The sequence below is a fragment of the Rhopilema esculentum genome, chromosome 13 (assembly GCF_057945365.1).
Source record: "Rhopilema esculentum isolate cy_ngs chromosome 13, ASM5794536v1, whole genome shotgun sequence".
Classification (NCBI taxonomy): domain Eukaryota; kingdom Metazoa; phylum Cnidaria; class Scyphozoa; order Rhizostomeae; family Rhizostomatidae; genus Rhopilema; species Rhopilema esculentum.
The window spans coordinates 3,682,008-3,709,983 of NC_142827.1; the positions used below are offsets into that span (position 1 = coordinate 3,682,008).

The following is a 27,976-nucleotide window of genomic DNA, read 5'->3' on the forward strand; positions in this document are numbered from 1 at the left end:
TAAGTAAACAATGTATCATAAAAATAATTCCAAATTAAAAAACACAAGAGTAAATGCAGATACTTGTTTATTCCATATAAAAACATATTTTGCTTGATAAAGGGCATCCATTGAATATCACACATAAAACACTGGAATTATTTTTGCACTTATTATCAGAAAACTACAATGCAGTGCAAGCCAGCCCCTGTAATGGAGCAACTTCTTTCAACTTGCCAGACTAAAAGCCACAAGACATATGGACAGATAAAGGAGTTAACCACTTTTGAATTATAAAGAATTTTTACTAGGTTTTAGGTAAAGTGAAACACAACATTGAGATTGTGGCAAAGCCATTCAGATGAACAGGCCTCTTGTTTAGGTGTTATTGCCAGAAAGCAACAAGGTTCTTCTTTGCTTCAATATTAGGGAGAGTGGGGGTCCCAGGTGCTAACAAAAATATTTTTCAAATCAATTAAATAGGCCACTTTGTTCTCCTGGTATCTGAAATTTGTATACCAAACAAAGTTATGCTTTGACTACAGATAAGCAAGCTTATAGTTAGAAACATTCTTAATGGGGAACTCAGTCTGCTGCTCAAACATATCCAATATATCTTGCTCTATGTTTATCATTCACAATGCTCAAGGAAGAACAGACAATAGCAGATAATCCCTTGCAAAACCAAAATAAGCATGTGTCAAATGAAAATCTGTATGGTGTACTTTGCACTGAGATGTATGGTGTACTCTGTATGGTCAACCTTGTCTGTTAATCAAAGATTGTGAACAACAATTCTCGTAATAAGCTTGGCAATTTTGTTTTGATTGACTATTTCTTCATGCTTCATATTTGATATGTCACATTCAATTCAAGTGCATTGAGCTAGTAGATCCAACATTGATAATACAAAAATGCATTACTGATATGACAATATATGGTAATTTTGTCCATTAATTTCTTGGGTGCTGTTTACATTGCATTCTATGAAATCTAACTTCTGTTTTGTTGTTGATGGTTCAGAAAAGTCTGCATTACAGAAGCAATCTGTTGCACAGCTCTGTCATTTTCAAATTCATTTCAATGTCCCAACATGTTGCAATTGATTGTATTGATTGTATTGTGAAAATGCTATCTGTTTTATTGGAAGTGCTACCTGTCTGGAAAGGCTGATTTGTATGTCCCTCTGAGGTACCAAGAATTGCCATACTTTTCACAGAATTCCTGGAAACAGATTGGAGAAGAAAACAATTAAAAAAACATCTGTTTAGGTATTACTAAAATTGTAAAGCTATGGTTTATAGCAATCTTTAAAAAATGGAAAATGTAGCTTTGCAAATGGGAGCAAGGAACAAGTGCAATAAAACTTTGGAGCCACCAGTCTGAGCAGTCTTTCCTTATTTTACTTCCAAGGTCAAAATACAAAGTTTTGCAATAACATTTCCAAGTCATTCAGGATTGTGACTTTGTACTAAATTTGCAGCCTTAATCTTTGGATATCAAAGATCGCAGATAAATTGGCGCAGAATAATTTTACAGAAATCTATCATGAAATTAAAAATAACAACTAGCAACCGAACATCTTTCTCAGGTTTTGCTTAAGTTTACTTGAAAGATTTTTAAATGAAAACCAAATTCTAATGAAATTATCAATACCCCCATGAATCTTGGAAAAATGTGATTTGTTAATGAAGAGCCAAGTTTTTCTTGCAATCTTTTGTTTATGTCTGACTTCTTGAAACAGAATCCTTCACTAAACATCGAAATAACAACTTTGCGATACTGAAACAGAAGAAAATTAATCCACATAAATTGCCAGATTATAGTAGATGAAAAGAAAATGCCAACTGATAAAGATAGAAACAATCTTTTGGTGGTACAAAACTTGTAAATGGCTTTGAAAAAAAACAAACATTTAGTAAACCAAAGCTTTTCGTCTGACACTCTTCAGAGTTTAAAAACGTCAGAACATAGATCGAAAACTCTACGCTAAGAAATATATATACCCAGTTGTGGATCGAAATAGGCCAATCAGAAACACGAGCACATGACTGTATAGGTTGACCAATCAGTGCCGCTTGCCTATTAGAATGTTACCAGTGGAGTCCTAAGGTGAAAACGAACTCCTTTTGTCTACACAGTAGCGGTTTTTTCGTGCTTATGTAGATAGATTCTAAAACTGCTAGGTGGAACGACGATCGGGCTTTACCAATAATCCGAAACATGTCGCCATTCTAGTTTTTTGCACAATCTGGGTTTTCTAGTAAATGCTGCCCGATAGCAGAATCGCAGGTTTTAGTTGTAATTTTAGATTTGCAAGACCGAGGTGGCTGTTCTCTTTGGGGATGAGTTTTGTTTCTAATATCAGACGGAAAATGTTGTTTTATTCTATCCTCCAATCTTTGGGTGGTGCGTCCTACGTAGCCAGAATCACACTGGCACGTAAATTCATATATAACAGAACTTTTTTGTGTGGCAGGAACGCAGTCCTTTTGAATGGACGGAAGGGCCTGATAAAGATAGCTTATTCCTTTTGCTTGTTTTTGTGTGCTGCAGGATACTATTGTGTAATTTGCTTTTAAAGAGCATCAATACACCACTCCGTAATGTTTTATCAAATACTCTTGGTGTTTTTGTGTGATTTATAACATAGGATATAAAGTAGAGTATATGATATAACTTGGATATAAACACTCCTTCTTTTGTTACATGGAGAACTCTGCTGGAGTTCTATGTAATTGTGCAAATAGTAACAGGGTAAATGACAGTCACTTTTTAACCTGGCTGTTTCTTATGCATGAATATGCCGGAAGACAGGTATATTTATAGCAAATATTTACTAAGAAACATTTTAATTATTAATCATGCATATCAGTTTCAGTTCAGTTTCAGTTTCATTTATATTTAAATTCACTACATACAATCTTATGAATAACAATACCAACAAATAACAAAACTACAAGGAAATAAAAAACTATTACAGAATATTAATAAAACATTAATACAAATATACGCTAACAAAGAGAAAAACATGACAGATTGTATGGAGGGAATTACTTAAAGGAGGAGCTCTCTTAATCGGTAAACTAATCGAGGAGAGAGCCCCCCCCCCCCCCCCTATCCTGGTATAATTTCAAATTGATTTGGTTGAATTTGAATGATTACAAGAAATATACGTGGTCGCTTTTCAATTACAAGTTGGAGTTCTGCAGTGCACCTTTTTAAGATAAGAGGCACACAAAAACTCCCCATCACAAAAAGGTACCAAACATATGCTAAATGCTTGTATACATTTTCTTTTAGAATAATATGTTATGTAGACAAACAATCTGTTGAGGCTTGTGGATAATTCTCTTCGATGTTTAGATTATCTTAACCTCCCATAAACTAACAATTGTGGCGTCTTTCCCCCTTTCCCGGCAACAAATCATTTGGCCTTTTTGGTGAAAAGTACCATGCTTGATTAAACTACATTTATATACTTTTCGTATGCTTATAGATTATAAGTCTTTTGATTAGGGGCTTTTCGAGTATAAGCCCCTTTCGCATCTCCCCTCAATTCAAAATGTCATCCAGCCCCACTTTTAAAAACGTTATAACCTTTGCATTTCGTGAAAAATTTCGCCTTCAGCGTTTGAGTGAAGATAATTATCAATAAGTTAACGAAAATATGTATTAAAAATCAGGTTAGGAAGCACGTTTTTCATGAGATTTATGTAAAATTTACCTCAACTTTTAACAATGCTTTAGAGGAAGAAGGACTGGAAGTGAAGATGTTCGTGAAAAGGAACAAATTTGACAACGAGTTCATATCGTTGTGTCAACTGTGATATGATCAAACTATCGTTGTGTTTAGTAGAATATACAAGTACAGACTAAGTTGAGGTAGCTTGAGAAGAATGCCTCCATTTGTTTGCTCCTTACATTGCAAGACATTAAAACTAGTCGAAAAATCCCTCCATTAGGCCCTGAGATTTCCTCACCAGTTTCCCAGCGATTCCCCACTAGCAAATGCCATTTTGTTGGAAAAATTTCAAAAATAGCGCATATTTCAACTTTTAAAATACTTTTTGATATGAAGGTACATCTTTTATTCCAGATGGTGTTTTTATCTCGCCCCTTCGTTCTTGCATTTCGCTGACAGTTCCTTCACAGTAAGAAAAATACCTCTTTACGCTCAATCTTCATCAGTAGAAATTCGTACACTGTTTTTCTTAACAGTCAAAAACCATCCACCCCCAGTGTAGCGATATATTTCCAGAGGTATAACCTCTTCAGGCAATCTTAATACTCTATATAACCAAGTCGCTTTCACTTTTTCAAGAAGAGACTGCTTTTAAATCTGCAGTTAAGAAACCTCATATCCCACATCCCAGTTATTTCAGCTTGTCCCCCGCCAAAATGAGATTACTTCCCTCTGGGTTCTAATACATAATTGAAAAGCTCACTACCGAGAGTGGTTAGGTCTTGTTAACGAAATAAAAACAAATCAGCAGTGGAAAATCTTATACTTCTTGCAAATGACTGTTGAGAGTATCACAAATACGTAATAAAAAGAATATTTGGATCTTCTTAGTCCATTGCTAAATCGTATTTAATCATCCCAAAGCCCTGTCATTATGTTTACAGTAATATTTGAGAAAATCGCATTTAGTTCTTGTTACTTGTTATTAAACCTTAGGTTTAGAGATTAAAAAATATATATGAAAAATTCTTCCACCCTAACATGCTAAAGATAGCTATCTCAAATTCATTTTAAATATTAATTCACGAAGCGAAAAACATTGTTTGGAAGATAGTTTCATACTTGAAAATTTATAAAATGTTTTCAATGAAATCGTTTATTTTATAATTTTTTAACCAGATTTATACTGCAAAAACCTATCACAAAGCTTCTTACTTCCAATCGAATAAAAATTCGAATCTGCATAATTTAGCATATTTTTTTATTATATTATAATTAATAGGGGATGGATGAATGCAACTTTGCAAGTACAGACAGCAACTAACGTGTAGGCATAATAAAAAAGTTTTTATCAAAAGCGTAAACAATTAATTCCCGCCAGAACATAAATCATCTGACCGTAAATCATACTTGCACAACCTAACATGTTTGAAAACGATGTAATTAAGATTTCAAAGCATCTTAAAAGTCGACTTTGAGACACAGGTTGCTTCATACTAAACAAAAATTAGAATTGGTTGTGAAGCAATTTAAAATGTGCATCAACTTCGAGCCGATAAGAGAATGATCTAAGACTATAAAAGAACTAATCGAAACTGAATCTAAAACAATGGCCTTTAAGAGCTTAAACGAACTCGCTCAATACCTACGCAATTTGTTCACGAAAAGCTCAAAATATGCCACATACAGGTTGCTTTTAAAAGGGGCCGGCCGAATATTTGGCCTGCTTTTGAAGCCGGCCACAAATGAGGTCACCTAGGCGTTACGTTCACACGGGCCCGCTTAGGTGTCCTAATTCTTGTGCATTGCGTGTGCGTCAAAATCTTGGCGCCAAAAATCATTGTAAACAGAGAGCTAACAAAACAAATTCTCTCATTATCTGTTCTCGTGTGCTCTCTTTCCAAATTCTGTTTAAAGAGGATGGCTGAAATAACTGTCTCAATGACTGAAAATTTGCGATGTTTGCTATGCTTTTTAGTCTTTAATTCCAAAATGCCCCAACGTTAATTTCTGCCCAACTTCAACTTCCCATTTTGTGTTTGCCTCTGTACCACGTATCGACACCCTCTTTTTGGTACCGTGCAAATATTTGGCCGGCCATAACCGTTTACACGAGGCCGCTCGCGAATTCGGCCGGCCAAGTTTCCTAGGTGGCAATATACTTGTCAGACCAAATATTCGGCGGGCCCCGTGTTAACGCAGCCACAGTTTGCGTAATACTTTAACTAACCTTAGGTTGCCGAAAAAAGCAGTACAACGAGTCAGAAGTGTTTTTCTTTTAGAGATGCGCAAATTTTGAACAGCTTTTCAGCCGACTGCAAACAAGCAAGCTTCCTAACGATTTTTAAAAATCTTATTTAATGAATTCTACTTTTTCGTTTTTGTTTTGTTTTGTAATATCAAGGTAATTATTCTACTTTATTTTACGTTCTATTATAAACACTATTTTTGTTGTAAGTAAAAAAGCTTTATTAAAAAATAAAAAATTTGTAATTGAGTATGTGATGAAGATGGAGGGCCCCTTGGAAATCAGCTTCTCCGCTGAAGGGCCACCATCCCTAACGAATTTAGAATGAAATGAATGATGACAAGAAATGCACAGACCTTATCCATAGAGTCGCCAACTTTCGTGAACATGTATAACTTTCTTCTTTCCGAGCTCACAGCACAATTATCAGGCCACTACAAAGAGACAATAAAAGGTTATTTCATTCTTGCAAAACTCTAAATAATTTTTATTTCAGCAAAAGTTTCTCAATAAGTAAATATATAAAGGTGTAAAACCAAAAATGATGCATCGATTGTAAAGCTTAAGTAAATGCTATCAAAATTGTTGCTTCAATGGAATAAACTGTCCCGGAATATACATAATTTCAAAACAAAGATATATAAATAATGATGATACTGGTTGACCAGTCCTACTCAAGAATTCTGCTGCATTTCTGCATTTTTGAATGCATTTAACGAAGCATCAAAAATGAAGCATTCAGATTTTTTTTCGATTCTAGAGTGGAAACGAGGAAGAAGACAAAATAGAACAGGAAAACAAGACCATAAATTTACCTTTAAACATGGAATTTGAAAAAAAATTAGAGAAGTTCTATGGCCTAAAAAGTGAGACTGCGAAATACCTCTTTAATCAGACTAATCGATACAAGCAGTAGATTCCTGCACTGAAGGAGCAGCAAAATGCGATTAAAAATACACAAACCTTCAGGCTGAGCTGACAGGCCCCTGTATTAAGAATTTGCTCCTCTAAGACATCATCTGACACACCGCTGCACAAAATGTTACCTGGCTCTGTTCAATGAAACGAAAGAAAATCGACTGATTACGAAAAATAACACGTTTGTTCTCGAATAAAGCAACTTGTGACTTTTCCGAAAGCTAGGATATAAATCTACCAAAGAATTTTTCAGGATTACCTCAACAGAAAAAAATGAAATTTCATGATTCTAATTCGTCTTAGGTTTAAAGAAGAGGTTTCTTCCCTTGAAAATATATGAAGTCTAGTGTTTCAAAAATCTGTATATAGCAAAATGATCTTGCGGAATTTAGTAAAAATTTGATACAAAAACACAAAGCAATCTTTCTCGTGCACACACCTTGTTGGCTTAGCTGGAGTATTTCTTTGAACTCGGCTAGACATAAACAGCTGCCTTTTAAGGTTTGTTTGATAAATTTTTCAAGCTCTTTCAAGAAAATTTCAGATGGAGGTTTATCGACAGCCTGGAGACTCTTTCCCGAGGCTGCTGGTGGGATAAATGGCAAAGAAATCGAGCTTGAGTTCGAATCTCCGTCAACAAATGAACTATTATCATCCAAGTCCATTGCCATTTCATTTGAGTGTTCTATAAGATCATTAGAATCAACAGGTTCTTCTTTGATATTTACGGTATCACAAGGCTCCATTTTAACCCTGATATTTGCTATTTCGTTTATTTTACTGTCTGATTCTATTTGGTCTGAGAGCTTTTCTGTCTCATTAGTAAACGCAATTTTCCCATTGCTACTTGGTTTTTTCGACGTTGCTTCCTCTTCCCTACCACCGCCTCGTTTCTGTTTTTCTATACTCTCACGTGACTTTGATCTGCCTCGAGTCACCTTGTTGCGAACACTGGCATCCAAACCCGGAAGTATGTCATTATCAGTAATAACGAGATCTTTGGTCAGGCTTAGCGATTGATTTAGTCTGAAAAAAATTAAGTCACAAAATTATTGGATTAACATAATCTATAATAAAGTTTTTACTTAAGGACAACGAAATACAATTTTGGGAAACGGCAGCTATAAAAGTGCTTTTACATAGAATTTGAATATTTGATGAAAAGGTATTAGCTTAATGCCAAAAGAGAAGCTTAAATTGATGCCAAATAATCACATTGGCTCTTCTTTCTATCTAATTCATTTCAATGTAAGCACTTTATTGGTCTAGATCCATCAAGAACATTCGAATACCCAAGTATGGTAAACCTCATTTCGTCGGTAAAATCATACAATCATTAAATTGGCTCCATTTGTGCACTGTAGCAAAGAAAATGCTTCGAAATAATAGATCCTACCTTGCGACCAAATCTTGCCAAACTTCCATTTGAGATTTAACGACATCTTGGTGCCTAAAAGAGTTTGCAAAATATAAAAAAGGGCAGCATAAAAAATGCACAGAAGGCAATTTCAGTTCCTTGCATTAATTTTTCGCTTGGTTGCATTTACATCGATATGATATCAACTTAGGCCTAAAAAGAATCGTCCACGTTAGAAACTGAATTCGAAACATAGTGTTGTTCCAATTACCAGAAGTTCTTCGGATTTGCACTATCGTTGGCAAAGTAGGCAAAACGAGTATTGGCAATCAGTGCCAGCTTTTAAAGCTTCGGCTGATAGGAGGACAGAATTGGGATCACTGGCAAAAACTTTCATATTTACATAGACTGATAAAAGCAAGAGAGAAAGAACTATAAAGGAATTTACTTGATAACGAAGTCAGTGTCGGTCGGAAGCATGAATTCCCAGCTTTGTGGAGGTTTGCGACGAGCTACCTGTAAAAATGATCATCGAATTCATCAGAAACACAGTCTGTTACACTACGTCAAATAGCCGTATTAAGGGTGGAAGAATCCAATTCAACTCATTTCAATTCAACTCATTTCCAATTAACTCGGTTCAATTCAACTCAATTCAATTCAACTCATTTCAATTCAACTAATTCCAATTCAACTCATTTCAAATTAACTCGGCTCAATTCCGCTTTGTACACATCAAGCACATAAAGATAAAATAAATAAAAATGTTTTTGAAAATATAAAATATGGAATGTGCATAAACATGCCAGTTAGTTTGAACAAACTGTTCCGTCAAATAGGATTGAGCGTTGAAAAAGAATAAATGAATAATCAACTCTTACTTGCTCAAGTATATCTCGCAATTCTTCGCTTGGAATCTGATGGAGAGTGATTGTTAATGAATTGTCTTGATTTTATAAGCTAAAGAATAAACAAACTACGCTGCCTTTTTAATATGGCATTCTTCGGGGCTTATGTTAGTCGTGGGACAGAACACTTTAAACGGAGACATGAATTTCCCTACTACAATGAGGAACATTAAAAGCCCGGACATAAACAGTATTCAGTAACAAACATGCTTTTCTCTATAAAAAGACCTACATATTGTTAACTAGCATTAACAACATGTTGAGCCTCAATGGTTGAGTTTATTCATAAGAGAAACCGAGGACCGAAGACTGGGTGAAACCATAACGATCTTGATAGTATTAGCTGTTATAACTCTGACTTCAAAAATACACGACCCACATCGGCGCCTAACGCATAAAAATTCCATGAAGAAAACAACAATTCTGTATTTAAAGAGAGAAATCAGAAACCATAACTCATCATGGTTCAATATTGCAAAAAACTTACTCTCGTAACAGAAGTTAACTCTTTGCGCTCAATTATTCTTTTGTGGTTAAAGAGCCAAATCTGAAAACAAAATAACTTAGTAAGATTCCTTTTGCATCTCCGAACAAATTAGATTTTGCCTTTTAGCTTAGAAATAAGTTAATAAGTTGGAAAATTTGGTGACACAAAGTGGCCCAGTTATGACGTCATGATATGTTATTTCAAATCTATTTGAATTTTGACAATAGAACCTGAAAAAAAACATCTCAAAGACTACCTCTAAAAAGAAAAAAATAAGTTTCTTAGGAAATAGCTGAAAAATGGCACTGAGGAACCTGAAATTCAGGAAATGTGCTATATTTCAGCCAATTGTGATGGGTTTTGGCCATTAAAAATCAATTCATAAGAAGCTACGACCTCAAATCTCTTGAAATTTTAGCGTTATCTATATACCCTAACTTCATTCCAATTTCACAAAATATCTGTATGACAAACTAGGATTACTTTCAGAATCTATTCGGTATTAATTTATAGAAAATTGATACAGATATTTGTTTATAAAAAGGTACAGAATATGATTAACAGGAATCAAGAAGAACAGCAAATCAAATAGCATTGGCATTGGGGAATAAAGTATCGTTCCCTGTAGATTTAGCTGTTGCAATATCTAAACTATTGATACGTTTCAAGAAAAAATTATGATCAAAGCTCTCAGCTAATCAAAGATTTGACCACTATGTAATAGAAACGTGGAATGTACACAAAGTATAAAAATGTACATATGTGATAAAATGTACAAAAATAAAAATCGTTTATAGGAAACTTTTATCGCCATTTTGTACACTCAGCGAGATATTTTGATTAAATGTTTTTCCACCATTGGTTCTACCCGTGTTTGAGTGGCAGTGAATGTAGGAGCCAGGGTGTAGGGGCCAGGGTATAGGAGCCAGGGTGTAGGGGCCAGGGTGTAGGGGCCAGGGTGTAGGAGCCAGGGTGTAGGGGCCAGGGTGTAGGAGCCAGGGTGTAGGGGCCAGGGTGTAGGAGCCAGGGTGTAGGGGCCAGGGTGTAGGGGCCAGGGTGTAGGAGCCAGGGTGTAGGAGCCAGGGTGTAGGAGCTAGGGTGTAGGAGCCAGGGTGTAGGAGCCAGGGTGTAGGAGCCAGGGTGTAGGAGCCAGGGTGTAGGAGCCAGGGTGTAGGAGCCAGGATAAAGGAGCTAGGGTGTTGGTGCTTCTAGACCAAATACCATTTGCCCCACAAAAGGGGTATAAAAACGGTAAATTAGAGAAAAAACAGAAACCTACTATGTAATTACGCGTGGGCCAAATGGCTTCGCCATCGATACCACTCACTTGACTCTTGCTTCCTTTTGGGTACAGGACATCACTGAAAACAATAGGCTTACGTATAAAATGTAAAACTTCATAAAAGGGAAACTGCGATAAAAATTTCTTATGTAGAGGTTTGTTTTCGAGATGACTGCGCAGCACTTTGGTGCTTCGGAATCACCAAGAAAGTGAAATCTTTCATAACCCATGAAGCCTCCCTCGCTAGACTGACTGCAAAGATTATAAACGAATACATGAGTCAAAGAGCCACGGGCAAGTACAAGGGATATCCAAAAAAATCAAGACCCGGGTCGATTATCCAGTTTGCAGGTTTTCTGGTGCATCCCTGGCCACAAAATAATACCAGAACTGCAGCGTCGACTCGTAAAAATACCTCGAAGAATACCGTCACAGCTAAAAATAAACAGCTTGCTGATTCGTAGAAAAAAATAAGCAAGAAGGCCTTTGTGTTGACAACCAAAGAACTTGAAATACGTCGTCAACACATGACAATTTTGATCGAGCACAAGTTTATTTGTTAACATATTCTTGCGAACCAAATTTCGTTTTAACAGTTTCTCTTCAAATGAACTTGTCGATTAAATACAACAGTTTCAATCAATTCCATCAGTTAATCTGGCTTCAATTTACCAGTATTGGCTATCTTACTGTTGCACAAACAAATTGTTTAGTTAATGTTTTACTAACACAAGGGAGTTAAGGGTGTGAAGAAATGAGCGAGTAATGTCATGGTGGGTCACAAATACAAGGTATATACCCCATAATGCTGGTTAAACTTTCAAGGATTGTCTTTACTTTATTTCAGTTCTTATCACGAACCAGCCTCAAAGGATATGGTCCTTTGGATATGGCCAAAGGACCATAGGATATGGCCAAGCAAGTAGAGTTAGCTTTTTTTCTAGTCGCCTCTTATCAAATGCATACAAGGACTGAAAAAATATCTCAGAGAAAGAACTCATGTACTAAATATTCTCTACAAAAGAGTAATATTCATAAAATGTGAGCTTCATTTGACATTGGATTTTATTTTACGGGTTGTGAACGGACTGTGCACAGATTCAGCGAAGATCGTGTAACTGATTGTGGAAGAAATTAGTAGCGTGCTATGTCCGTGCATCATTGTTTGAAAACAGGCAAAAAAACAGGACGAAGAAAAAATTAAAGAAAACAACGTGCTATATCTAGGTATGATATTGTTTATTTTTTAAACAATGGGTAGAACTTTACGCAAGTTGGTATCAACAAGGTTGCCGGCCGATAAACAACGTAGAGATTGGATATATATGAAATGATTGCAGAACAGTGGGGATGGCTGAGTTCTGCTAGGATTTTGAGACTTTGAAGACAAAACAAGGGATGGAAAAGAAGCAAAGGCTGGCGTCCTCTAAGGGCTGATAGGTTACTCAAAGGCGGGGGACCGTACAAGTAGTAGGCTTTAATAGGGGTAGAGGAGGTAGCTCGGTCAAAACCAATCGACGCACAAGTAGCTTGGCTTAAATCAATCACAAAATATTTGAATTCTTGAGAGCATCTGGTCGTCAGCATTTGATTTAATTATCATGGATGCAACTGCAATCTAAATTGACAAAAAGCATTTTGACGCTATTGGGCTCTCAGGATAAAGTAGCTTGACAGCAATCATATCAGAAAGGTGGAGAGTAGTAAAGTTTCTAGCAAGAAGGGAAAGAGGGGTTATTGTAAAACAAACAGATTTTGTAGCTTTTGTAGCGAGAAATCTGAAAAGAACCCAGCTTCTAAACGAACAGAACCAACTAAGAAAGCTCGGTAGATCCAAATAGTCCTGTCGATTACAAGACACACGTGATGGGGCCTGCGGTTTCCATTCAAAGTAATCTTAATCACGACAGGGAGGATAAATTTCTCTGGTTGCGCAAGGTTCACCTTCCTATTTCGCTGCTCATGTGCAAAAATTTCTGGGTACTGAGGGACGAGTCTCTTTTGTTAATTTCAAGATCCTTTGATTTTCTGCATGCATTGTTTGCGAACAGGACCTCAGTGAAACCTGCATTTACAACGTGAAATCTTTTCATTAGAATAATAATTATAATTACATTAAAGTTTCTGTGGAGGGTGCTGTGAATAAAGGTTAAAATTGGCCTCCGCATAACTTCTTTACTAAAACTCGGGCAAGAGATTCAAGAGCTCAAAAATTAACGGTATATATACTTAGTTTTTGAAGTTCTAATGAAAATGAAATTCTAACCTCTTGATAACCCAGCATCCTTGAACCAATATCGCAAAATCATGAAGGCCTTTCAAGATGGTTTTTTCATCCAAGCCAGGTCCAAGCAACGCCAGTAAGTGGTGAAACTGTATTACTTTTGCTAAAATTAAAAATTCAAATATCATCAGCTTCATAACTAAAGCGTATAAATGTAAAAGAAACATTATTATTCACGATCCTGGTTTTTTACATTCGTTGCTAATTAATAGGTATATTGCTTCCTTATTGGCGAAAATTTGGGTGCAATATTGGCATTTTCAGTGGTTGGTTAGTTTTGCCACTTGAGAAGAAAAAAAGTATTCAGTTATACAAAAACATGGATTAATCACCGAAAAATGTCTTAATATATTATACTAGTTTTTTTGCAAAACTTCAATAGCGTTACCCTCTCTTTTTAAACAACTTTGGATTTAAGAACAGTATGAAATTTTTGACTTTACTGTTGCCCGTTTATTTAGGTAATCATTTCATTCATATTTTTAAATTCCACTACATACAAAAATTAAAATAATGTTTCTTTTACATTACAAAAATAATGTTTCTTTTACATTCAATATGCAACAATTAACAAAGATTATATAACAAGATATCAAAAGATAAAAATAGAAAATTGCAATAAATGAATAAAGGAAATGGATAGAAATTCATATGGTATGAAATTTGTTAGGGAGGGGCTTTCCTCAATAGATAAACTAATCGAGGAGGGAGCACCCCCTTTTCTAACTTTTGATGTCATGTCTAATTTTTGGCATCATTTTTGTAATCTTTATAGGGAAATGGAGCACACTTTCTGTTACACGCAGATCTGCAGAGCTGCAAAATAAATTTTCTTTCTGGGAACCTGGGAAACAGGACAAAAATGTTTCTGTTAGGTGAAAGTATTGTGTACTATAGCTCTACCAATAATATGCACAAACTTTCACGCAAGGGCTTCTAATTTATTGGTTCTAGAGAAAATCTTCAATAAAATATCTAATTCAGTTGTTTGCATCTTTTTTGTTTTGGCGAATATTGACTATGTGAAAAAGTAAAACTGATTTGTAAACCAAATGGGGGATATGTTTATTGACTGGCAGGAAACTTCAACGTAGATGGTGCTCTCCACAAATACATGCTGTTTGGGAAAGGTAATAGATGCCCGCTTTAAGGAAGATGCATCTGGTTACCTGTCTATACATATCAGCCAGCTTTTTTAGCCTTTCATTTCATATGATGGGTACACATGTCAGCAAGATATTTTACATTAATAAATGATGACATCTAAATATTCAGAGGATAAATATGATCTTGAAAAAACATCAGGGTGTAATTTAGTATCAATCAAAAACTTTGCCAAGCCTGCCAAGACCTCAAACAAGACTCAAGTCAAGTAGTGTATTGTTTTCATAGCTTTTGGTATGTAAGGATCCAAATCGTAGCCTGATATATAGCAACCAAAACAGCACTTTTCAAAGCACATAAATAGCCTACTTTAAGCCTGCAGCTTTATCTGTTAAAAATGTCCTGGACAGGGAAGCTGAAGGTTGCTTCCAAGTTATACAATTTTTTTGTGATATCTGACATAGGAGTAACAGTTTTCAAAAAAGTTTCAAAAATATATGTATAAACTTTTTATTTGCATAAACTTTGATCTGTTATGAAAAAGTAATGAAAAAACTTTTGTTAATGCAAAAGACAGCTGCTCTTATCAAGTTTGCTGAAAATTTTTTGCCAAGCCAAAAAATTTACTGGGAATCTAGTTCCCAGGTTCCGATACTTTTTGCAGCTCTGCTTTAGTGAATCTCAAAAAATCGCAGAATGACCTGATGAAACCCAGACTTGAATTGTTTTTACTTGAAAAAAACAAGAAACAGACTGCCCGCATATCCCAACATCTGGTTTACACAGATTGTATGAGCAGCAAAGTAACTAGTCTGTGAATAACAAAAACCACAGTCTGAGGAAGACAAAACCTGTGCAGTGCCCTTGTGCGTGCAAGAATAAAACCCACAATGTGCACTTTGTTCTGTGTCCTATGCATCTTGTACTTCATCCTGTGCCCTTTGAGCTAGATTCACAGTTACATCGCAGGCAAAATATTCTTGTTAATTAAAAATGAGACATGGCGACGCGTCCCCTATGAATCTCATTCCAAGAAACAATAGATTTTGATTCCTGACGAAAATACATGGAATGGTTTCAGCATCTACAGCTAATTGGAATATTCAATTTCTTCGCAAAATATGAATGAAACTCTACCATTGGTAAGAAGTGCTTTAATTTGGTCGGCTATGTGCATCTTTCGCAATGAAGCCATTGACAAGACACCATGTGGCAGCTCGACTTGATGGCTAAAAATAAAGAATAAGAAATTGATAAGAGCGAAAACGCGACAAGATCAAAGGATTAGATGTAATTTGATTGTTTACTTTATACAACAGCAAGCAGCTTTGAAAAATTTACGAACCAAGGCTCAAATAGCAACGCCAGCTCTGATTCGTGGCTAAGTTCGCTTACGTTTATAACTTAACATAGATTAAAAAGGTTGGTATACGAAGGACGTGTGCAAAATCAACCCCACCTTTCCTTGCCTTCTGGTTTTGGTGTCAATATTTTGAGATATTCTCTAAAATTTAAAAATAATTTTAAAATGTTATGCTTCGCTATTTCCATGAAAAAACATAGAATAAAAACAAAGACACCTGTTTATCAAAGGAATCTTGTTAGTAATCATATAAATAATTTGAAATCTTAAACAACTAAAGATGGAACTGCAATCAAGATGTTAATGAAATACATCGGGACGGTGAAGGTTCGTGAAGTTGTATAAAACATATAATAGATAGAGAAGTATTCTAAATTTATTTGTTTATCCAGGTAATAGATTTCAAGACCATTGGGCATCTTATTGAAAGAGGATGCATGAATAGATTGATTTTAATTTCAGATGTAGATTTGAAATAGCTGGGTTTTCACAACGCGACGATGCCAAGTCAAAATGTTTAATTCCACGTCTGATGCAACGATAAGTTGGGTGATCAAAAAACCGATGCGTTAATGAGATCTAAAAACTTATTTCAGCTTGATATTTAACAAATCTTGGATATTTTTTTCCAAATTCATATACTCTAGAATGCGATTCGAAAATACATGACCGTTAGACATTTCATAAATCCGAGAAAATCCACCGCATAGAAAAGTTTCACCGGCTTCGTTCATTATTCATGCATGCTACGAAACTGACACAAGAGAACATTTGAAAGCAGAGAATGCCTTATTCCGCAGTACATTGCAACGAAAAAGTCTGAAAACTCGGAGTGTCTGCCTTCGGAGACGTAGAGGCGCAGAATCACATTAGAAGACCGCTAGATCACGCCAAGCGAAGAAGTGAATCCAAGATCGCACCAGGCACCTTAAATCCAAGCAAACTTCACTGCTGAGGATCGAAGAGGTAGAAGAGACTGGTATGTGCTTCGATGCCAAATATATTTCAAATCTAAGTGAGTACAGTGACTACAGTTTTTAATCTAATTTTTAAAATAGTAACAACCTCGTTATTGTTCTCTTACTTTTGGATTCGCGGCGCTAAAAAAGAGGCCCAGAGCCAAGGTGAATAAGAACAGAGAATTGGCAATGTTATATAATGAAACATCGGTATTTTCGTTGAGGCCAAATTATGATAAAAAAAGAGTTGCGTGAATAGAAAAGTATAAATTCATTATTGACTAAAAAAAGCGCTGAATACCGTGAAGTTGCCGTGAATTCTGGAGACTCGAAATCCGTTTGATGGCAATATAATAGCATCCTTTCCGATGTTGCTTTTGATGACTGTCAAGAAAATAACCATGCAATGTTAGTAAAATCGTGCTTGTGGTTTGAGGTATCGATATTCGATTTGGTCTGTGACGTAGGCAGCTAAAGCTCACATCAGACCTACACATTAAAATAGATTCATTCGAAAAACAAATCAACAACTATGGTAAATCAGAGAGACTTTCCTATTGGAAATAAGCCTTTAGCAAAATACGAAACGACATCACTATAAACACACAGTACATATAAAGGCAATGGTTTGAATTGGATCAATTACCGTTGGCTGTTGGTAGTCAACTTCTATCCACGGCTCCTCGGCTAGTTTCTGCTCGATGCTGTGAAAACTCTGCCGCTTCTTTTTTATACTTTCGTCCGTTGCAGATTTTGTGAATCGGGCCTTGTATATACAAATTATAAACAAATTAAGACAGTTGCTTAATTAATAAACAAATCAAAAGTATTGGCAAGTTGCTCTTTTTAATCAAGAGCATCTTGAACTTTTTATCGTTCTGAAATCTGCATTCAATTTGATGTTTTGCATAAGGCATCGAAGTTCTGAAATCTGCTATTGCCATAGGGTCTCCTTGTTCTACATAATCCCATACGCTTAAAATCACCTCCTTATAATACTGTTACCAAGTCTTCTCAAATATAATACAATCTCTAAAGAAAAAAAAATTCTTGGAAATTCTTCGACACTCTACAGGTTTTGGTGGTTAACGTCTCTATGAATCTTTTTTATATGTTCTTTCTTGCCCGAATTCTACAACATCTGCTCCCTGTCCATAACCCCCCCCCCCCCCCCAAAAACAGTGTCGATAGCTAAATAAATATCATGCAAGTCACGTGATAAACATGCTTTTTAAAACCTCGTACATCACTTTCGCTAAACAATTGTTTTAAGGGAAGAAATAATAGTTTAATACGATATTGGAAATCCGTGTTGGAGGTTCTAAGATATTGCAGAGTTGTTGTATGAGATGTAAATGCAATTCTCTGAAGAAAATCTTGCCATATGTTTAGGACATTTCCTCTGTTACTTCGAGAGGTTTACCCGGGAGCCCTTTTTCTTAAAATTTTACATGATTTTATTTGCGTACTTCCAGCTAAGAAATGTTTCTAAAATTTACCAGTATTTCAGTCTTTAATCAACACAAAAGAAACTTTTTGTGACATGGGTAACAAATACTGGTCTATTTATACATGTGAACCAAGAAAAAGTATCAAAAAGATAACTTGATAACTTATTAAAGTCAAGTGATTAAGTAACAAGTGAACGAAATACTGAATGCATCTGAGCTTCTGTGGTCATGAATTTCTTTAAAGTTAAATGACATACCACGACAGGTTTTGCCTCTTCATCGTCCTCGTCGTTGTCCTCTGAAAAACAAAACAAATTAGTAAAGGACTCTGCATAAATTATACTAGAATACCTGATAATTATCTGGTTAGTCAGAAAAAAGCTACTGATTTTTCGTCTTATTTTAAATTCGACTTGTTGTTCAGTATGATTATTGCAACCAATGCGCTCGTCAGATACAACTGAATAGCTTCTACAGGCTCCATTAATAGGCCTATCAGAAACACAAGTTCGTGACAAGTTTTGTATAGCAAATGATAATTAAACAAAGACAGCTCAAGAAACAAACGAATTCATTCCAGTTCTTTTGATAAGAATAGCAGATATAATCGAAGAAACTGAATGCTTTTATTTCTTATGAGAATCTTCATGTATTCTGTGATACCTCTTTGTTGTTACGGAAATACATTCGTTTGACAGTTCTAAAGCTAAACATGAAATTTGAGTTATGCAGAAAGAATTATGCCACTCAAAGATGCCACTGCAACGCAATACAATTTTATTTCATCTGCGGTTTTTGCTTACTGTTAAGAGTTTTCATAAAAACTTCAATTTTAGATTAGGGTCAGCGAACTATTAGGATGTGGCTTCCACAAGCTGAAACAATCTAATTCCAGGCAAATCAGTTGACCTAAAAGAAATCTGAGGACAATTTGTAGATTTAAACATGTTAAGAATACAGAAAACAAACGCGAATACATTAATACATAGATATTCGTGTGTTTTTAAAGTTCTAGGGTTTAAGTGGTTCTCTAGTTTCGTAGGAAAAATTGAGATGAAACAAACAGTGCAAAAAGTTTTTTCCGTGAATTTTTTCGGAGAAAATGGGAGAAACGGCCTAGCAATCTTGAACTTCCTATTTCAAACTTACTTTTGGGCTTATTTCAAAACACAATTTGATTTGATGAATTTGGTCTGAGTTAAATTAGTCTGTGTCATTTCATATTTGTAAAACTTTCAAAATGGTAAACAACAAGGAAGAACTTTGTTAATTAGCGGTGAAACTGTGATCATGATATAAATGAAGCTGTTGGTGAGCAACAAAATGCCATAAATTTTGGTCAAGCTGTCTTTCACTCGTCATCTTAAACTTGCAACGTAGATGAAACATTTCTTGACGAGATATTCAACTGAGAATACAAAGCAATAGCCCGTCTATAAAATGAATTTACAACTCCGGTATGAGTCCGTAGCGATAGGGATGAGTCCCGATTAACCGGTTGGCCTAGAAAGAAATGATACCATACCGGTTTCATACCGTGCCAGTATGGTACCGAAATCATATAAACCGGACTAATGTAGCGAGTATTAATTATTCAGAGAACGCCTCAGCTTTCCTCTGGAAAAACTTTTACATTCATCAAAACTATTGTATCGTTAGATAACCTTCCTCCGGCTCACAGCCGTGAAACCGTGATGTTTTCTGGAGTCTGGCAGCTCCATTTTGTTGGCTATAAAAAAGTTGCTTCGCGCTAGCGAATTGATCTAATGGAAAACGAGCTGTTTTCATTTTCACAAGCTTTTTCCAAAATCTTTACGTGTTTCAGTCTCTTTCACTGATAACACACAGTAAGCTGTGGGTTTTTAACAAGACATACTGAGACACAGTTAAACGCTAAAAAATCCACGATCAATCGATGATGCCAGGAGTTTCAATAACTCGAATTTGGTGTTAAGTTAATACCCACTTCTAGTCAGCAAATTTACAACATTGGTATAGACGTTTTCAATATGATGTGCGTTAACAGCGGCTAGTCCTAACCCGATATCAACATTTATTGTCTCTTTCACAGTTGAACTGAAATTCTCTTATAAAAATAATCGCGTCGAAGAGCGTATAACTGTGTTCAATTTTCAGTCATTTATACAATAAGGAGACAACCTAGGTTATTAACAAGCTCTGCCCTCAAAAGGATGAATGCTTGCACTAAAGATTTTACTCAGTTAAAATGACTTTGGCGGAAAATCTAAATCTAATAGGTTTTATCTTCACATAAGTCTTCATAAATCTATAAAATGTCTGGCCAAAACGCTGCTTTGTCATTTGACATAAGAATCCAAGCTCAAGATAGTCTTCAGAAGATTTCACTTCAATAGACGCTTAAGAGGCGCCAGGCAGTCAGTGCTGCCATAAGTCAGAATGAGGTTCTCCATAGGTCAGAATGAGGTCTTCCATAGGTCAGAACGAAGCTCTTTATTTGAAATTTCACAAACATGCAATGAATATTCCTAAAATTTTTCTTAAGTATTGGGAAGAATTAGCTTGCTTTGATAAATACTTAATAGATGCATTCTTGTGTTATTTAGCACAATTTTGTAATTAAAATTTCGAATAAATAGCCACAGAATTTTCTCCTTGGGTTATATACATTTTCGCTGGCTCGTAGAGATCTAATCAAACAATACTTATATCTGACCGGCTTGATCATTAACAGAGAGGCCAAACTCAATAATAACTTGTCAAATTCGAGCACATCTCCTCCATATTAGTAGTAACTGAGAATTAAAATGCAGCGTTGTAATAACAAAATCAAGTTGCAACATGAACAGAAGATATCCACAAATTCTTAATTTCCAGAAAAAGTTTCTTGTGACCGTCGAATTTCCAAAAGCTAAAGAAGCTTTCTTGCAAGTAGGAGCAATGCAGGAAGTTGTATCCCAATCCTTCCCTCCCCCCGTATTAACGACGATTTCGATGACCGCCCCTTCTTGTTACCAATATAATCTTAGTTCTAAGAGTTCCAAGAAAGAGCTTCAACAACTGTGCTATCCACATTAACCCCCCTGATCTGCGCCTGTGTTGGCATTGCTAGCCTACTATCAAATTCTTGAATTTTGATAGGTCAGTCTGGTATGGAGAATCAAGTCTCTCAGCCAGTCAAAAATTTGGAACCGAGGCTCGCTTCGCTTTGTTGTTTCCATATACTGGATGATTCGCGCTTTGAAATGGAAACAAGAATCGCCCTAATAACAGTTGATGATCGATCACATTAAGCTGATGATGAGTGATGAAACCGTCTTGTTCTTCACACTTAAGCCTATGCTGCTTTGTGGAGCACTTTGCAGCACACCAAGACACTGTAGCCTTCAATACTGGTTGCATCATAACAGTATTAACAAACAATGTACGCTTGCTGTTTAAGGAATCAGCCAATCAAGATCGATTGCATCCCCTTTTTCGAAGTAGCCTATTGAAGGAAGTCTGTCCCCTATTGCGCTCAACTGTTGTTTTTACTGGAGTTAAGTTCACGAATGGTTAAGCTTGATCGAAAACTAAATGATTTGAACCAATCAGATACAACTTCGATGTCAGCGCTTTGGATCTGGAAACAAAATGACTGTTCCCGTTGTAGTAAAGTTGTGGTTGAAATAAATTTTGTTCCCTGTTTGATTTGTTCGACAGCTATGCCAACAGCGACAGGAAATGCTTCCCTTGTCATCATTCCATTCCTGTAACATAATTCTTCTTGCGATCTCCGATAGATTTTCGCTCGAAGTTTCGAATATCTTTTAATACCACAGCTAGGTCAACCAAAACGAGTAGTGTGATGCATTTTGGCGGGGAAACTGTTCCAATTAGAATGGAATTAGACAACCATTGCAGGGACAGACTGCCTTTAACAAGGAAGAATGTCTCGTCAGATAGTCATATATAAAAATTGCGCGGGTTTCAACCAATTTATGAAAACCATACAAAATATGTCCTAATCTACGTCATAAAAAAGTGAAAGAAAACTTACCGATAGTTGTGCTTGATGTTGTTTGCTTATTATCGTCTGCCCTGTTGAGGTACTCAAACGAAGGGCGCAACTGCACGAAACCATGGATTGGAGTCAAATGAAGCGCTCCTATTTTAAATAAAAATCTTTAGGTTGCATTTTTCATGACAATCGTTAATTACAAGAGAAATGCTTCTTCTAATCAAAACAGGCATGCTAGAAGCATTTAGGCTTGCTCTGGAAAGTAAACGAGAAATACCGTGGCACTTATCCTAAAAGGCATTCTGCCAGAAAGCAAAACTGATGGAATATACAGTTAGGTGAATCGTATGCTTGAAATTCCAGACGGTTCTGATTCTTATGAGAAGGGCGGTGAAGGTACTTTAGTGAAAAGCTTTAGGAAATGTTACGAGAGCGGACCATTAATCCTGTGTGTCATTGACACCAAATATTGACCGCTGGTTATATTATACAAAACTGTACTTTACAAGCAGGAAAGAGATATTTTAAAAATATTTTAATAAAATGGAAATCTGAGTGTCCCTTCGCACTAAGAAGTGAAACTTTGATTCCCTCAAGCTGTGATGATAATGTACGACAAAGAAAAGAAAATTTTTGTCTCCATTTACATGAAGCTATTGCAAATAACATTCGAAAAAAGAGTTTCCCTTGGTCTGTTCGAAGCAGGGGGCGAAACAAGGATAAAAATGCAACTCAGTAATACAACGCACTGATATCACCACAAATAATCATTTTGAACCATTTAGATGTTTTAAACGTTATGAGTATCCGATTACTTTGTTACTCATTTTTTGGCATTCTCGCATGTTATAAGCGACCAACATCGTTCATGTAATTTTGGTGAAAACGACTTTGAATTCATCAGTTTATTTACTATCACCAGAAATTTGACATTTTTTTATAAAATCTCAAAACGACCCCAGGGGTGCCCTTAGATGTGAATCTCTGTACTGTGGCCTCCTTGTCAAAAGGTGACATTAATACGAGGAAGAGAAAGCTCAGACCAAGAATTTATTAGAGCTAAACACTGCATTGCATAGCTTTATTGTTTCTAAATTCTTGGTGTTAACTTGATTATATAAGCACTTGCATTTGCTTGATGCAAAGAAGAAGAATAATCTGTTTGCTTGTTCAGGCTCCAATTGGCATTAGCTGCAAGGCATAAAAAGCCTCTGGCATTACAGAAAATCCATGCATCAGCAAAATAAATTATATTTACGTTGCAGTACCAAGCAACATAGTTTAGATCCTCTTAATGTCTAATGCAGGATAGCATTTTGTTGTTAAAAACTACAACAGAGACTCGTCTCTTTAATCCCAGATCTTTTCTTGATGAAAAACAGAGATTTTTTTAAAAAAAACCATCAAAGCTAATTACAACATGATACCCAGGCGAAGAAATATAATTTTAAACAGTTTTTAAACAGTGGTGTAGCCATGACTCAAATTTTGGAAGCCACACATGGCCGAGGGCAAACAAGTGTGTTTGACAATTTCATTGAAAAAAACCTTTTCAACGGCCTTACTATAAAGATTAAAAAAAAACCTTTGGTGCTAAAAAAACTCAATTGCTTTTTGTCTGACACTCCTCAGAGTATCAATTTCAGATAATGAAATTTATACTCTAGTTTGTTTCATGATGCAGATCGAAAGTAATGTGTGGGAAGCATGACGTGTTTGATTGATTTCTTGATTTTGACCAGTTGTTTTTGTCAGTGTTCCTCTCTACTTACTTTTGATTTGCATTTTGATAAAAAATTTTGGCTACTTTATGTCATTATCCAGTGTTTATTCTCTGTGGAGTGTTAGATGAAAAGTACTTAAGTTTCCGCTTTCTTTGTAATTTAGAGTATCCTCTAAAAATAGAAATGAAGAGTCTGTCTGCAGGGCAAAATCCATCCATGGTACAGGTTGAAGAGCAAACTTAATTGAAGACAAACTAGAAAACAATTCCATAAAGGTTACTTCAAACTAGTGCAAACTCAAAAAGTTGCTAATAACAAACTAGCCTCCATGTTGGTTCCTACCCAACAACCTCTATAAAGATGAGACCATGTCGACCTTTTATGAGAAAGACATCTTAACCCCAGAACCTCCCTCCCATCAAACTTCATGATCAAAAATTTACATGGGCTGGAGAAATAAATAAAGTTTCATATACGTATTGATCTAAAAGTTAACAGGAAATTTGTATACAATTTAATTATACAATTCTGCAAGTAATCTAAAGAGTGTTGGCAATATCCCAAAAGTCAATACACAATAATAGATTTTTATCAAATGTTTGTAAATGAAAACAGGTAGGGATATATGTAACATCTAGGTTTATACATTTGGTGTATAGAACAGGATGGTTCTAAGATGCTACTCCAAGTTTCAAGTTTAACAGGATCTCACATTAAGCATGAACTTAGAGTAGCAACTTAGAACTTTCCCATTCTATGCACCAAAAGCCTGTACAGCTCTGCCTACATGGCATTCAGCACATCATGGCACATTGTAAAAAGTGGATGATACTTATGGCCATTAAATTTACTGATATCAACAAAAAATAAAATCAAGTTACCATTTTTCAAAACACCAGCTACATATCTGCCAGTTGGTTCTGAAGCCTTCACAGAAGTAAGAACTTGCTTGTCCATTAAGCCACTGGAAAATCATCCAAAAACCATTAAATACACGTGAAGCTTGATAAAGCATCTAAGAAGGGTCATTTATAAGGACGCCTGAGAGTTTTTCAGAGAATATACTTAAATAGACAGACTTAAATTTAGGTACAGCTTGGCACCTAGGGTAGCACTGAAAACATAGGTTCAGCCTGACACTAGAGGTGACAACAACCTGTCAGAGTATGATCAGATCAGAGGCAAGTATATATCTCTTTAATTAGAACTTAATAAAGATACATTTCCTAAGCATCTATTTTCATGGTGATGCTATATTCTCAAAATTTCATACAAAAGAGCTTGAAATGTACCAATTGCTTCAAGAATATTGTACAATTTTGTTGTTAACAAATTAATGGAAAGTTGTACTTTACCTTTGGTAGTAGGGTTCCTGACTTTTGGATGAAGTTGATGCCTCATCAACAGCATAGGCAATTTGCTCTCCTCTGGGCCCACAGTAGGTTGGGCAGTCACTGTTGAGGGCCAGTTCTAGCTCAACCTATTGAAGGAAAAAGTACTGTAAATGTAACTAGTACATAAGCTACAGTGTCAAATAACGAGTTAGACCAGGCATCAATAAGCATTAAAGCTAATTTCTACAGAAACAAACTCACAAAATAAGTTATCAGTAACAGAAAAGGGAATATTTTACATAAATTTTGACAAGCAATTCTGGTTTTATGATTTGATGAATTTAAAAGTTTATAGCTTTATTTGATTGGAGTGAAAAAATAGAGTTTTGAAGACCCTTTTGAAGAGCTATTAGAATTCAATAAATCTGATCATTGCATAACTGATTTTTCAATATTTGTTTTCTTTTACACACTTTTGCAATCACTTTTGGTCTCAATTTCCTCTAAAAACAAAGTATTCTTGATAAAGTGGGCAAATCTTATAAAAGCCACTCAAAATTGTTCGTAGAAAACAAATTGTTAAAGATAATAAATCTGAAAATCATTTCATAAAATAACATTCTAATTATCTGCCTACTAAATTATCTTTGAAGCTGAAGGGATTATGATAGAAACTGGCTTAAGGGTTTGAAGACTATGGGCTATTTTAAAAAAAACCTTAGAAATCTTTTGCTCACCTTTTGATGTTTGGGTTTGATTCTTGCAGCAATATGATTTGTTTCATCATAAGATAAGAAAGATGGTCTCACAGGGTACTAGAAAGCAAGATTTGTGGATGTGAATTGATTTTTTTTAAAATATATGACTACTAAAATATATACTGTTGATGATGCTTTGAAAAATGGCAATTTTCGTCATTCAGTTTAAGAGACCTATTTAAAAAAAAACATGCAAGATCAGTTTGTGTGTTTTAATCTGCATTTTTACATTTTTACTGAAAATTTTACAGCATACAGCACACCTGAAAAATGCAATTTGCTGTATAGACCAGGACAGCTCTTAGTTACTACACCATGTTTCACACTTAACATGATCATCAGGCAACTGCTCTTGATGATCACAAAAAGCCTATCTTGGAGAGCCTACTTAGAACCACCCTGTTCTATACATTGAATACTCTGTAAAACTTTGCTCATACAGTAGCGAGAGCCTTATGTCAGGCTGGTAATCAGTAATATTCATACCTGAAAGATGTATACTCTATCAGCAAGTGCTTTTGCCATGAATACATCAATCTGTGAAAAAATGGATTTATAATTTAACTTCAACACTGTTGACATCTCATATTACTTGAATTTGCCACAGTCAATTACACATGCCAATATAAATATCAAAACCAATTATAAATGGGGCCCCAGCAGACTATAGAACTTATGTTCTGTGCTGGCAACATTACCAAAAATAAATAATATTTTACAGCATAGCCTCATATAGATTAATTTTCTCTGAAAGCTGAATTAATCGCCATCATTGTAACATCTGTGTTTATGATATAGAATATTCATGATAGAAATATGCCAAAAAAATTGGAAAGGGCTTTTAAATAACCAAACTGCAGAGCATTCTTTGCGCCTGAAGAATTTATCCTACTGCTGATGCTCTGGAGGGAGCAAACCATGTGGCAAAATAACACATTTCCATTGAATGACACTTCCAAAACTTTTGTTCAAAAATGTGCGGACTGAATTGAGGAACATATCTCTGCAACTTGTTTCCAGTGTGATACAAGTATTTATGGAATTATCATAGAAATAGAAATTTGTATCAAGTGCATACAAATTGAATATTCCAATACAATCTTCAATCTTCATTCTTCAATTGTTAACTCCTAAAGGCTTTACAACCAATCTGGAGCATTTACTCAAGGAGCATTAAAAAAAGGAAAATTAACTCAGGAGTAGGATTAATACCATTTCCACCCAGCGCTCCAGTTAGTGTCCATTTCCACAATTGACATACAATCGAACATTGGCTCAAAATTAGGCTCCAAGTCAACAAAAACAATCGATGCTTAAGTTGCATGAATTTTTAAATAACAGATATACCTCTTGCACAACTGGGTCGTCATCGTCTGGATTCTGAGCCATTTAATGATTCAACTGTGTAGCTTGCTACAAATACGAGTGTGAGTGTCTTCAACACCTTTTGATGGCTAGCTCTGTGCCTCGTCGTTGGGGCTTTCGCAATTTGCTTTTCGGAAGTTGCCGAGTTCAGGAAACAAAACTAGCTTTGCTATCTTTTTCGGGAACTTTTTTATAAAAATTAATATTTGGCTCATGTCTTTTTCATGTTTAAAATTACAGCATCCTCAAACACACTTTAGGCCATCAAGTGCAAAACCTCGTTTCAGAAATTGCCTCGACATCACTACGAGACAAATGGGACGCTCTCAAACCAGGGTTGCCAAGTGTTGGCAGGTCTTCAATCCCAAAGTTTCTGAAACTGAATCCCAAATCAATCCCAAATTTTTCAAAAGTAGATTCCTTCGCAATGGTAATAAAAAAAATAGATATTCCTCTGCAGTCTTGTCTTCTATATTTCCAGTGCAATGAATTACGCATTATTCAATGTTGCGGTTGCTTAATTTGATATACAGTAAATAGTCAGGCACCGCGGAGCAGGGGGGCTAGAGGGCTTAAGCCCCCCCCCCACATTTTGCAAAAATGCCAAATATTAGGTATCAAACTACCAGAAAAGCCTCTTTTAATACGGTTTTAGCCCCCCCCCACTTTCTTTAGACCCCCCACTTTTCTCAACGCTCCGCGGTGTCTGATAGTCGAGTCAGTTGCCATAAGAATTGAGATATAAGTATGAAGGCTTCAACATGGGCATTGTGTATGAAGTATGATGAACC

The 27,976-nt window shown here is 35.7% G+C and overlaps 2 protein-coding genes across 2 annotated transcripts in view; one reads left to right on the top strand and one right to left on the bottom strand.

Annotated features, from left to right (window-relative positions):
- LOC135692141 (DNA-directed RNA polymerase III subunit RPC5) lies at positions 1–27,746 on the bottom strand. Its single transcript, XM_065210185.2, has 22 exons — positions 27,168–27,746; positions 26,307–26,357; positions 25,800–25,877; positions 25,084–25,208; positions 24,610–24,692; positions 22,044–22,151; positions 18,283–18,323; positions 17,221–17,340; positions 16,876–16,958; positions 15,712–15,756; positions 15,390–15,481; positions 13,131–13,251; positions 10,862–10,943; positions 9,583–9,642; positions 9,069–9,104; positions 8,636–8,703; positions 8,227–8,280; positions 7,270–7,856; positions 6,876–6,964; positions 6,269–6,346; positions 1,636–1,761; positions 1–1,203 (listed from the first exon to the last, which is right to left on the bottom strand). Exons 1-22 carry the CDS (start codon positions 27,207–27,209, stop codon positions 1,132–1,134), a joined length of 2,241 nt encoding a protein of 746 aa, XP_065066257.2. The 5' UTR covers positions 27,210–27,746; the 3' UTR covers positions 1–1,131.
- LOC135692145 (putative transporter SVOPL) overlaps positions 15,887–27,976 on the top strand; it is a 34,902-nt gene continuing 22,812 nt past the window's right edge. The window contains exon 1 of the mRNA XM_089112078.1: positions 15,887–16,630. The gene's annotated coding sequence lies outside the window, so the exon portion shown is untranslated. The remainder of the gene's footprint in view (positions 16,631–27,976) is intronic.

What these genes read in the sequence shown, in the direction of transcription:
- LOC135692141 (XM_065210185.2), bottom strand. Translation starts at nt 27,209, where the DNA reads ATGGCTCAGAATCCAGACGATGACGACCCAGTTGTGCAAGAG. An exon ending in TAAAGCACTTCTTACCAATG is followed by an intron (nt 13,252 to 15,389) that starts GTAGAGTTTCAT and finishes TTTTAATTTTAG; the next exon opens with CAAAAGTAATACAGTTTCAC. An exon ending in TGCGAGATATACTTGAGCAA is followed by an intron (nt 8,704 to 9,068) that starts GTAAGAGTTGAT and finishes TCATTTTTACAG; the next exon opens with GTAGCTCGTCGCAAACCTCC.